General features: G+C 39.3%; 1 protein-coding gene across 4 annotated transcripts in view; it reads right to left on the bottom strand.

Annotated features, from left to right (window-relative positions):
• PLXNB2 (plexin B2) overlaps positions 1–13,943 on the bottom strand; it is a 331,034-nt gene that overhangs the window by 102,034 nt on the left and 215,057 nt on the right. For all 4 annotated transcript variants that reach the window (XM_044423441.1, XM_044423440.1, XM_044423443.1 and 1 more), the window contains 3 exons: positions 5,250–6,357; positions 3,283–3,465; positions 1,281–1,403 (listed from right to left, as the gene is read on the bottom strand). In XM_044423441.1, coding sequence (XP_044279376.1) covers positions 1,281–1,403; positions 3,283–3,465; positions 5,250–6,357 — 1,414 coding nt within the window. The remainder of the gene's footprint in view (positions 1–1,280; positions 1,404–3,282; positions 3,466–5,249; positions 6,358–13,943) is intronic.

Here is a 13,943-nt window from a genome sequence, read left to right as displayed (position 1 = left end):
GTCTCATATTAAAATCATGTTGAAATTCAGATAGAATTGTTTATGCAAGATGTGGTCTGTAATCCTAAACAGCATCACCTTGTAGTCTGATAGGATTGATTTCCAGGTGAATGTGTTTAGCATTGGAATGCCTTATTTTGTAAGTATTGGCATTAAGTTCCTGTAATATCCCTTTCCAACCAATTTAATATCATAGAGATAGTTCTTAGGCATTTGACAAAAGCACTCATTTCATAACCTTGGCACTCACAACCAAGTCATTATAAAATGCACCACTCTCTGTGAACTATATTTAAATTTACTGATTAAAGAATCTCTCAATGAAAACGCTTCCAGTTTAGATTATACCAATCATGCCAATTTCATTAAAAAAAGTTCCCATTGATAATTCTTAATGATATCTGGATTTGAAAAGGAAGAAAAGCAGGGAAGGAACTTGAGCCACAAAGTCAATAGGAATGATTACTGTGCTCTCTTTTATTTTCAAGAAATGATATTAAGTTGGAAAGTGATTACATCTGCTTAAGCATTACATTAATGTGGATACGGCCCACCTATTGCTGACATGTAGCACTCTGTTATGCTTTCCTGGAGCCAATTTGGCCTCAGGCTAGAAAAAGGACCCCCACCAAAAGGCAAAAAGGCACCTGCTATCTTCAGCCAAGCAATTGTGCATTTCACCACAATTATTGGTTGCAGGTACTGTGGCCAGTTGTTAGGACATTGGACTTCAACTAAGGCCAAACCAAATATTACACTGGAAGATCTACAACTGATGTTCTTCTGGAGGTCGAGTTGGATTCTATTTTTAATTAATGCCAATGAGCAAATCTGCTAATTTCATTTGTGGGAGCAGAATGGGGATGAGAACGCCTAACTGTATTTCTCATCTACATTAGGAAAGTTGCTATTTTGTTCTATGCACATTTTAAAAAAAATAGAGATGCTTTTTATCAAGGCTGTATTTTTGCCCCTGTGAAGATATTGGGGATGTCCATTTCCCCCAGAATTCTTGACTTTCTGTTCTACCACAAGAATCCACTTTTCTATCTTACTTCTCTTGAGATATCTGTCTGTCTTGAGCATCTTACAACACAAAGCAGGCTCGACCTAGCTTCAACTATGTAGACTGCTTAACTTCTTACCTTTGATACAGCAAAATCTGTAATTTTCAGTTAGCATCAGAGTATTTTCTCATTAAATTATCCTGGCCTAAGAAACTTAAGTTCACATCTAACACAATAGTCACCACTTCATTAGTATTACCAAACATTTTGTACCTCGTTTGCGGTCATCGCATACAAGTTGTCATGGTCCCGATCGAGGACAAGATCCCTCTTGATAGGCTTGTGTCTTTCAACAACAATGCTATCATACTCCCTTGCATGATCAGATAAAGCCACCTGAAATACAAATCAACTGTGTTACTTATCTAAGTGTGGTGCTTCCATTCTGTTTATCAGCTAGACCATGAGTCCTCAAACTATGGCCCGTGGGCCAGATACAGCCCACCATGCCCATTTATCCGGCCTGCCTGAGCTTTTGGACTCACCGCACATGCGCCTGCCGCCCGCCTCGCCCCCTGCGCGCCTGCCACTGCCTTGCTGCACCTGTGGGGAGGCGGCGACTTGCTCGTGTAGAGATCGTTTTGGACTCACTCGGAGGGTGCGTCATGCACGCTCCACTGCCTCATTGCACCTGCCTACCCCCAACTGGCCTCTCCTCCCCTCTCCTTCCCCTGCCCCCACCCCCTCGCAGGTCTGCACCCACCACCAGCACCTTTCAATTGGCCCCCTGTTGAAAAAGTTTGAGGACCCCTAAAGCTAGACAGTCATTTGGCTGAGGCATGCTGGGTTGGAAATTGTTGTATCCTGCTGGATTCAGTTTCCTTCTTGCTTTGACTCCCAGAATGCCCTCTTCACCCATTCTCCAAGGTTTGCTTTATGACTTGGGGATGCAGCTGATGCTGTTCTTTGTATGCTGGTTAGAGAGAGCGCTAATGTCGGAACTCTTTTGCACCCTTGGAACTGGGTCCCTGAAAAGTCTTATGGCCTTCTAGTTGCTGCCTAGGTATATCAGGATTGTTGTATCTGATTTGTGAAATTGAGTTAAGAAGTATTTTTTTTAATACAAGAAAGAAGTTCTCTTCTTTCAGTGGTTATTCGCTGCTCAAAATCTTACCATTTTTATCCCAAATTTACAGTTTCTGTTTGACCAGCACTCTTTGTAATTTTCTTTCATGTGTTATGGTAGAAACAGAGTCAAAAGTAGAAATTGTAAAAATAATTAATCTGAAATCCAATTCCTTGATTACAGATACCCAGGAGCTTCAAAAGGCCTTTTATCAGCCTTGAGACTTTCAGTGATGGATCACATATAACACAAAACTATGATTTACTATGACATGCACAGCATGAGCTTGAAAGGGCTCAGATGAGAGAGAAGCCCTCTCCTTACTCCTTCTTCCATGGAGATGAAAGGAGGACTTCAGCAGAATTTAATGCATTTTCTCACAATTGTGGAGAAACTATATTTTCATAAAATATAGTTTGCCCTTATAGGACATAACCAATGGACAATGGTTGTCAAGAATTAATGAGAAAACAAGAACCTGTGGCTTAGAGTTGATCAATGAAAACACTGTGACCATAATCACTGTTTCAATCTCCAAATCATTTCTTTGGGGGAGAAAAAGTTATGTCTGCATAACTTTTTGGCAAGTTTTTGTAAAAAAGGGAGAAGAAAGCTATCTCAACATGAAGAAGAATTTTTGTATGCTGTAAAGGTTAGAATTATTTATACTTTGAATAAATGAAGACCTTAGCTGCCCTAAGTATGCTAAATACAAACGGTGATAAATTGGAAGCATGCTGGGTTTCTGCCAAGCTAATGGACTTATGTTCAATTTGAATTTAAATGACACACACAAGTAAAACATTCGAGTCTTTGAGAAAGTTATTGTTGGAAGTCGAGGTTCTATCGATTTTGTACTAAAGGAAAAATTACAACTGTCCACAAATTGTGATTTTATAATCATTAGGCACTTATGATTTTATGCTTACTCTTGATATTTTGCTTAAAATGTCATTGGCACAATATATTTAAACAAAATTTAAAAAAAATCCTACAAGATTTCCTTGTTTGAAAAGCTTTTTGGCTCAAAGTCAAATGACCTCTTTGATAAACTTATATCTGTAGCTGATTCTTGACCATAACTATTTCTATTCTAAAAACAAGCTCCCCGACACATAATTTTAATATTAAAACATTTAAATAAGTTACCTTCAGGATTCTGCCATCTGATGTTCCAACAAATAATACTGTCTTCTCATTCTCCACTGTAAAGGTAACTGCAGTTAAATTTATACCTTCCCTTTTCAGTATTGGTTTTGCGGAAATTCCTTCCTTGCTTCCCAGAGGATATGGTAAATGTTCAGAACCACATGGGAAAGTTTTACTTGAATTCTAAGACACGATGCAAGAAACAGAAATAGACAATGAAATTAGGATTAAGCTGAATTTTTCACAATTTCTCACAATGCATTGACTGTTTTGAGGGACCTTTGCAGAATATTCAAGTTGTTCCCTGCAAAGCATACACCATGGTTACACTTACAATCATATTGGTCTATACATCCCAATCAGAAATAGAGGCACACTGTCACCTAAGATAGCTGTGTCCATTGTGTGGCACTCTTAAGAAGTGACTTGTCTGCTTTTCAGGAGTCCTTACGCCGTGATATTGCTGCTGACACACTGTCACACATGCTTGTTTTCTGTCCAAAAAAACTTGCTTGCATCAGTGACAGCAGCCAGGGTGCCACAGGAGTGTGGAAAACATGAGAACTACGCATTTTTCCTTGAGGATATGTACTCTAAGCACTATCTTGCATGCTTACACTATCTTGTATATCTGACTATGTCTGCAGATCCATGTGATCTTATTGGAAGACATAACTGCTGAACATGGCAGCAGAAAAGCCATTCCAACTGCACAAAACTGATACACTGAAACTGAGATCCATTGGTGTGTGTGAGAGAAAGGGGGAGGCAGGGAAGGAGGAGTACTGTTCGCTAAACATTCTCTGAAGAAAATGCTTATTTGAAGGTGAAAATTTAATACTAATTTAAATGGTTGGCTGAGTGTTGTTTGAAGCTCTGTACTTCTGTAAAAGGTGAATACTGGAAGAGTAGCTGCAAATTCACCCGCAGGTATTTCATTTTGATGACAGTTTTTATCAATACTAAAGTGGTTGGTTTGCATGGGAGCACTGTGAATAAAGAGCTTTAAAATTTATTGCTCATTAAAACACTTTTAAGATTTTTAAAAATTCTAGCACAAGTTTTTTATTTGCTTGTAATTGCAAATCATAAGATATTTGACATTTGTTTTAGGTGTAAAAGAGTAACTACAAATTATTAACATCATGGTGTCTATGTATCAATTCTGAGTGAGGGCATGCTTAGGTGCAAGGAACACTTGGTAACTAGCTGTAGGATTCAGGAATGCAAATAACTGGGTATTAAGCAGTTTTATTTTTATTTATAGTTTTAAAAAATCTATGCAGTTGGCTTTATTTGAGATCCAAGATATTTGTGTATAAAAATCACCACAAATTGTCATAATTACCCTTACAATTTACACTACATGCAACATTAATCCTCCTAGGGATGAGAAAAGGTAAGTGTCACCCTCCCCAAAAGGTTTTTCTGTTTTTCAAAGGGATTAGGAACAATTCTACTCTTCCAAATCTTTATTCCCTTTATTGAAATCTCTACCTGTTCAGAGGGCCTGGCATACAAAATCCCAATGCTTGTTTCCACTATGAATTACAGTTGTTTTTTTTAATGGATGCAATCCAGTCAAAGTGAAATTCAAATTGTTTTAAAATTTAAATTATTTTTAATAGGAAACATTTAAGCAGTTGTTCCTTTCAGTTGGATTGGGCTCATCTGAAATACCCCAGTGGATAAATTTATATTTTATTTCTGAATGCTAAATTGAAACATTTTGTGAGTTGAAAGATTAAACTGAATTAATCTGAACTATGAATCAATATTGCCAGAGACAGGGAGATAGGGATTTTAAACATGCAGAAACATTTCTCCCCTCCCCTCCCTCTGCCCCCCAAAAAGCACTTGTGACTTCTGCTTAGCTAACACAAAACCGGACTGGAAGTTGGTCTACAAAGCATTTGGTTATTGTTCACTCTTTCTGTAGCATTTTAAAATGAAGTTTTCATTTTTACCAGTGGAGATGCAGTAGCACATGGAGGACCTTCAGTTCTAAATGGTTTATAAAATACATTACTTCCATCCTTCATGTAGCATTTGTCCCTGTTTTCTTCAATCTTTTCATTGATCTCCTGTAAGGAAAACACACATATGGCACATTCCAAGGAGTCTTTTTCCATTCTCCTGAAAAGTCCAACAATCATTTTGTTCTGCTCTTGTCCTGATGAGGTTACATTATCTTTTGGTTTCTGTCCAGGTACAGCAACATAGACTGCATTACTTTGGTTGTAAGGGCCAGTCTCATCTTTACATTCCAAGTCCATTTCAAAGTAGGAATGATAATGTTCATCTTCTTTGCAGAGTCGCCCAATTAGTGTCCGGTTTACAGTGAATATCTTCTCATTCTGATTAAAAATAAAATATACAAATTTGTTGTCTTCAAAGATGTACAGAAACTGTTGAAAGCTGGCAGAAGGATATGTTGATTTAATAGCAGTCGGATCTGCATAGAGTTCAAAAATCTCTCTCCCATCTTTATTAAAAAGCTGCCGAGTGCTGATTATTATCCCATTGTCATTGGGCCCATTGCCCTTTCCCACAAACATCATTCGACCTTTTGACAAAGAGGTTATTAGGGCCACTGTGGTTACATTCTCATCATTACTTGCAACAAATGACTTTTCTCCACTGCCATTCTCATAGTAAGTTCTGTTTGAAATGTTCTCCAGTTCTCTTATGGAACAGATTCCTCTAAACAGGCTCCCACAAACTATAATTTTCTTCTCCTGTGTGTCCAGCAGGAGTATCTTGTTGTAATTGTCAGTCATTTTTGCTTCTGTGCACTGGCTTTCGTCAATGGGAGGAGTGCACCTTTTGTTATCCAAATGTGGCCCAGTTGATACTTCATCCATTGGCTGACGGAGTTTCAAGTTTTTTTCAAGTTGATACAGGGTATTTACTGCTCCTAAATAAACTGTCTCTGTATCATAGTTCACCACCAAATGGCTCAGTTCTGTCTTAGTAACAAATGAATCTGCTTTTTTAGATCTTAATGCACAGGTAACACAAGAGTAGCTCAGTATGCTGAGTGTCCAAATCCATACAGCCATTTCTGTGCAATACCTGAGAGGTAAAGATAGAAAATACATTACATTACAATACATTAAAATTAAAATCCTTTGGAGATGTCATTTCAAAAGAAGCAGAAGGCAGATTAAAGTAGAGGCCACCATGAAAAAACTTATTTATTCAATTGATAATTTATTCAAGGATTGACCCAACACAGGATCAGAAATTCCAAGCAACATGGCTGGAAAGTGACGACTTTTCACTAACTTGATCCCTCCTTTAGATTTCCTTTTCCAGCTTAGATTATCATCTCAGAACAGAGCAGCACACCAAGTCCAGAGAGAGAGAGAGAGAGAGAGAGAGAGAGAGAGAGAGAGAGAGAGAGAAGCAGCTCAGAATCAAATAGGCACAGAGGTAGGAGGAAGAGGGCATTTCCAAATGATATGATACCCATTTTCATGAATAAGTTCCCACATTTATAAATGCCCTTCTAATACAAATGCATTACTCATTGGAGATTAGAGCAATATAAAAAGCCAGCTTCTAAAAATAAAAAAAAGATAAAGCTGGAGGATAAGGGAAGTACTGTTACTCTGCCTTGCCATGTTTGAACTATCATTTAAAGAGCAGGGTTCTCTCATTACTATAGATGTCAATAAGATTTTAACATCAGTGTGGAAAACTTTGAAGTTAATTTTCACCAAAGTTGAAATAAAAAAACAAAACAAAACACAATACATGATAGTTTTTTTCCCAGATAGGATAACTTTCCATAGTCATGTCTTCTTTATGTATTTGTTCATATTTTATCATGCATATAATAAAACAAATAAAAACATGTCTTGACTAAACATAGGGCTATTGGCAAACACTGTAAATGTTGCTTTGGAATAGTAAGTTAGAAGAATCTGTTAACATTCACATTACTGAACCTCTCCAGCTAATATGAAAACACAAGGCTGTCACAGAAAAAGTTACACATCCCCTTCTCCTTCTCTAATATCTAGTAAAATGTATCTTAAGTCCTGAAGTGATTGTTCTGTGTATTATCCCACTAGTGGTAGCCAATCCTGTGGAAATTTTGGGAAAGCACTCAAAGAAACAACTCATACAGGGTTCCATTTTTGGCAGCAGCACTATGTAAAATTATAGGATGGCTCCATGCTCCCCTCCTGAGGATGGAGACTGTGAGCTGGCATCAAAAGGGGAGTCGGAGATTCTTCCCCCATCACGCGCACGCATGCACTCACGAACGCACACACACACTGCTGCCTGCCTGCCTGAAAACTTGGAGAAGAGGCAAAGGGGTTGTTAGCAGTGGTAGGAAAGAGATTGAAGTGGCCAGGCTACAATTTATCTGGAGCCTCCTCTGGTCTCCTTTCTGCCCACTCACTAGGATCAGCTAAAATCTTGAAGGCAAAATGAGAAGCCAAAACTCATCTCTACTGCTCCTCTTTTTTGGTTGGTTGCAGCCCAGCAGGGCATAGGTATCCTTAAGCCTCTAAGTTCAAGGGCTTTTGGGGGAATGAATGCACAGACCATAGGGTGCGCCCAGTTTTGACATTCATTATATGGACTACCTCCTTCATGGATCACTGCCTTGTTGTGGCGAAGGGCCTTGTGTAGCTCAATGAAGCTATGAGCTATGCTGTGCAGGGCCACCCAAGACGGACAAGTCATAGCATAGAGCTCTGACAAAACGTGATCCACTGGAGAAGGAAATGGCAACCCACTCCAGTATCTTCGCCATGAAAACCCCATGGACAGTACCAAAAGGCAAAAAGATATGACACCGGAAGATGAGCCCCTCAGGTCGGAAGGTGTCCAGTATGCTACTGGGGAAGAGCAGAGGGCTAGTACTAGTAGCGCCAGAAAGAATGAAGCGACTGGGTCAAAGCCGAAAGGACACTCAGTTGCAGATGTATCTGGTGGTAAAAGGAGAGTCCGTTGCTGTAAAGATCTATACTCCATAGGAACCTGGAATGTAAGATCCATGAATTAAGGCAAGCTGGGTGTGGTCAAACAAGAGATGACAAGACTGAACATCGACATCTTAGGAATCAGTGAACTAAAATGGACAGGAATGGGTGAATTTAATTTAGATAATCATCAGGTATACTACTGCGGGCAAGAATCCCTCAGAAGAAATGAAGTAGCCTTCATAGTCAATAAAAGAGTAGGAAAAGCAGTACTGGGATACAATCTCCAAAATGGCAGAATGATCTCAGTTCGAATTCAAGGCAAACCATTCAACATCACAATAGTCCAAGTCTATGCCCCAGCCACTGATGCTGAAGAGGCTGAAGTTGTCCGGTTCTATGAAGGCCTACAACACCTTCTAGAATTAACACCAAAAAATGATGTCCTTATCATCATGGGGAACTGGAATGCTAAAGTAGGAAGCCAAAAGATAACCGGAATAATAGGCAGGTTTGACTTTGGAGTACAAAACGAAGAAGGGCACAGGCTGGTAGAATTTTGTCAAGAGAATACGATGGTCATAGCAAACACTCTTTTCCAACAACCCAAGAGACGATCTACACATGGACATCACCAGATCGTCAACACAGAAATCAGACTGACTTTGTGCTCTGCAGCCAAAGATGGAGAAGCTCTATACAGTCAGTAAAAACTAGACCAGGAGCTGACTGTGGCTCAGATCATGAGCTTCTGGTTACAAAATTTAGGTCATCAGGTATGACCTAAATCATATCCCTGATGAATATACAGTAGAGGTGACAAATAGATTTAAGGAATTAGATCTGATAGAGTGCCTGAAGAACTATGGACGAAAGTTTGCAACAGTGCACAAGAGGTAGCAACTAAAGCCATCCCAAAGAAAAAGAAATGCAAGAAAGCAAAATGGCTGTCTGAGGAAGCTTTACAAATAGCTGAGGAAAGAAGGGAAGCGAAAGGCAAGGGAGAAAGAGAAAGATGCACCCAATTGAATACAGAATTCCAGAGAATAGCTAGAAGAGATAAGAATGCCTTCTTAAATGAACAGTGCAAAGAAATAGAAGAAAACAATAGAATAGGGAGGACCAGAGATCTCTTCAAGAAAATTGGAGATGTGAAGGGAACATTTCATGCAAAGATGGGCATGATAAAGGACCAAAATGGCAGGGACCTAACAGAGGCAGAAGAGATTAAGAAGAGGTGGCAAGATTACACAGAAGAACTATACAAGAAAGAACTTAACGAATGTGAAGTCAACTGGGCCTTAGGAAGTCTGAGCAACAACAAAGCTAGTGGAGGCGACAGTATTCCAGCTGAGCTATTCAAATTCCTAAAAGACAATGCAGTAAAAGTGCCACACTCAATATGCCAGCAAATTTGGAAAACTCAACAGTGGCCACAGGCTTGGAAAAGTCAGTTTACATTCCTATCCCAAAGAAGGGAAATACCAAAGAATGGTCAAACTACCACACCATTGCACTCATTTCACATGCTAGCAAAGTTATGCTCAAAATCCTACATGCTAGGCTCCAGCAGTATATGGACCGAGAACTACCAGAAGTACAGGCAGGATTTTGAAAAGGGGGAGCAAGTAGAGATCAAATTGCCAGCATATGCAGGATCATGGAGAATGCTGGGAGTTCCAGAAAAACATCTACTTCTGCTTCCTTGACTATGCTAAAGCCTTTGATTGTGTGGATCACAACAAATTGTGGCAAGTTCTTAAAGAGATGGGAGTACCAGACCATCTTATTTGTCTCTTGAGAAACCTATATGCGGGTCAAGAAACTACAGTGAGAACTGGACACAGAACTACTGAATGGTTCAAAATTGAGAAAGGAGTTCGGCAAGGCTGTATACTGTCGCCCTGCTTATTTAACTTACATGCAGAGCACATCATGAGAAAGGCAGGGCTAGATGAATCACCAGTTGGAATTAAGGTTGCTGGGAGAAATATCAACGACCTCAGATATGCAGATGATACCACTCTAATGGCAGAAAGTGAAGAGGAACTAAAGAGCCTCTTGATGCGGGTGAAGGAGGAGAGGGCAAAAGTTGGCTTGAATCTCAACATTAAGCAAACTAAGATCATGGCATCCGGTCCTCTCACTTCCTGGCAAATAGATGGGGAAGAAATGGAGGTAGTGACAGATTTTATTTTCCTGGGCTCCAAGATCACCACAGATGAAGACTGCAGCCAGTAAATTAAAAGGCACTTGCTCCTGGGGAGGAAAGCTATGGCAAATCTAGATAGCATACTAAAAAGCAGAGACATCACCCTGCCGACAAATGTTCATATAGTCAAGGCTATGTTTTTCCCAGTTGCAATGTATGGCTGTGAAAGTTAGACCATAAGGAAGGCTGAGCACCGAAGAATTGAGGCCTTTGAATTGTGATGCTGGAGGAGATTCCTGTGAGTCCCTTGGACCGCAAGGAGATCGAACCAGTCAGTCCTAGAGGAGATCAACTCTGACTGCTCTTTAGAAGGCCAGATACTGAAGATGGAACTCAAATACTTTGGCCACCTAATGGGAAGGAAGGACTCCCTGGAGAAGAGCCTAATGCTGGGAACAATAGATGGCAAAAGAAGAAGGGGACGGCAGAGGATGAGGTGGCTAGATGGAGTCACTGAAGCAGTTGGTGTGAGCGTAAGTGGGCTGCGAGGGATGGTGGAGGACAGGAAGGCCTGGAGGAATGTTGTCCATGGGGTCACGATGGGTCGGATATGACTTCGTGACTAACAACAACAACAACAAGAACATATCCACTACATTCAGGCTACTTTACTTCCTGATTCCTTCTGATCAAGCCATGGATCAATTAAGAACTGGGAGCTCCGCCCTTTTCTTAGGAGGCTTAGCTTACTCTTTGGGCAATCACTGAAAATGGGGGATGTGGGAAACACTATCTGAGGATGAGAAGGTACATAATGAATTCTTGAAAAATCTGGATTCAGTTACTAACTGCAGAGGGAGCTTGAAAAAAATTAGCTTCCCACCTTCAGGTATTAAAAATAAAAAGTTAAAAATATCTATTTCCTTGGAGGTCTAAGCTGCATCTGCATTCTTTTTAGGAAAGATGCTTTGAGGAATTTCTGCATGAAAGGCTAATACTTTCACAACTATTTGTGTATTTACTGAACAGAAATACAGTGAATATGGTATAAATGTGTGAGTTCTTTTCAGTTCTTTCTCCTAAAATAGTTGCAGATGTGTTTAAAAACAGGAGAAAAAACCTTAATTTTCTGGAGCAGAATGGCCCATCTTTTTATTTTATCTGATGGCTTCTAAATCAGAATATTAGAAAAAGAATACTAAGGGCTGCAAATTTTAATTTTCAAGGTACACACAAAACTCAAATTTTGTATGGTAAGTTTTATGATGCTTTTATTGTTGCTGGTATTTTATATAGTATTTTATGCCATATTTCAAACTGCCCAGAGAGCTTTTACTGGGCAGCAAAGATATAAAATTATTATTATTACTAATATTATTACTATCATTATTAATTACTCTGGCCACACATTAATAGCAGTGAACTGATTCCATTTAATGGTGGCTAGTAAACCCACGCATAGCACCACATTACAACATGTCCTGATTTTATTGTGATCTTGGGTGTTGCCAATTGCTTACATTTTCCAAAATCCAAATATGCTACCTAAATGCCTGTCAAAGAGTTAGTTTTGTTACTTATTCTCAGCTCTGCATGATTATTCAACATATGATTATGCAAGTCATTCTTTCCTAGCTTAAGGCTGATCAGGGATAAGTAATTTGTGGCCTTCCAGGTAGTTTGAGTAACAGCTACAATTACCATTCCTCACCACTGACTATTGTATTGAGAAGCAGGGCAGATGAGAGCTAGAAGCCTAAATATCTGGAGGCCTTCAGTTTGCCCACCTTGCTGCACATAAACAGTTTGGGCATTGCTGAAAGCTAGTGTGCAAATTACATAATTTCAAGGATAGGGAAAGTGAATTCAGTACCCCACTTCTTCACAGTTTAGCCACACAAGATGCTTCAGCTACCTTGATCCTTTCCTGTCTCTTCAGCTAACACAGTAATAAATAGTGGTCAGGCTATTTGAAGGTGCATGGCTTTTCTTAAACTCCCCATGCTCTAACGCTGGACCAGGAATGAAAGAATCCAAGCTGAATAAAGCTCACTAAGTAGTAACAAATCATGGTTTGCAAGATAGTTGTTCTCTATGTTATGTTTGTATATATGAATGTTTTCTCTCTGATCTCTACTTTTCCACCAAACAAATGGTGCTCAGTATTTCTTTTTGCAGTAACAAAGAGGCAGCGAAAGCAGCATGCTTATTAACTTCCTAGTTGGCTGCTGTGGACTGGGTGGGTGGACACATGTGACTTTAGAGCAGGCAAAGCCAACTTGTGGTTCTCCAGATGTTTTTGCCTAGAACTCTCACAATCATTCACCGCAGACTGTGCTACCTCAGGCTTATGAGATTTATTTATTCATTCATTTTCTATACTGTTAGTAACCAAAGCTTTCTGTGCAGTGAACAACAGTAATCAATAAAACAAAACACAATATTGATTAAAACAATAAAACATGACATTACATTCATTTAAAAATGCACTTATAACTACATTTTACAACTAAACAGCTAAAACAAGTCCATACAGCTAGACCTGGAGAAAAATAGCTGGCCACAGTTCTCCTCGCCGCCTCCATGTCTTATGTGAACTTGATGAGAGGTGAGTGACAGTGAAAAATGATAAAGTTGGTGCAGGTGGGCCATGGTGGGGAGATTATTCCATAATTTGGGGGTTACCACAGAGAAGGCCCTGTTCCCTGTTGCTACTAGCAGAACCTTCCTTGGAGGTGGGATTCAGAGTAAGACCTCTTAGTGTTGTAGCTGGGTATATTGTAGTTGGAAGTGGTGATTTCACTGTGGTTAGAAGAGGAACATTCCAAGAGGAGTTGTAGGTTAAAACATCTTCAGAGTCACTTGTTTCAGAACTCCATACATTACTTAGACCAACACTATTGCTACAATTTTTTCATAAGTCTTATTTATGAACCTCTTTCGTACCAAGTACTAATGAAGTAATGTACAATCCCAAGTCTTTCAGATGGGAAAAAAACTTGATTACAATAACCTCATTTAAAATATACACCATAGCAACCCAGTTCTTTATGAAGACTCTTAATCTCTGGTTGTTCTGCTTTTCTGGGACCAATTTCTGTTGTTCCAATGGTTTTCCACATCAGTAATGACTGAGACTCAGCTTTTTTGTTTTTTAATCTAGTGGAATGTACATTCCATAAGGTCCATAAATAAACCTAGAAGCGACAGTATATGGTAGGGTACATGTACCTTCAGAAGCAACCAGCATTCTATTTGCTATAAGGTAACTGATTCAATATGCACACAAATTTTGCAACTGGTGTACTGAAAGATCTCTACATATTAAAAACAGAAGAATCCAAGCCCTGAGAGGTTAGAATCCTATTTCCACCAATTTGAAACAGGCAAATTAAAATAAGTTAGGAAGACCTGCTTGCAGTAGGATTTTAAGAATTCTTTAATTTAGGAATTCTTGAGTATCTTTCTACAACATTCTAGAATGGACCCAAGAAGTGACTTCCAATAAAGTCCTAAATGAAAATTTACTTTTCCGGCCAGATCCATGTATCTTCACAGACCTTTCCTGG

This window comes from Varanus komodoensis, unplaced genomic scaffold, assembly GCF_004798865.1.
Source record: "Varanus komodoensis strain SLA01 unplaced genomic scaffold, ASM479886v1 scaffold13_3, whole genome shotgun sequence".
Taxonomy (NCBI): Eukaryota; Metazoa; Chordata; class Lepidosauria; order Squamata; family Varanidae; genus Varanus; species Varanus komodoensis.
This window is presented reverse-complemented; position numbering and strand designations above follow the sequence as displayed.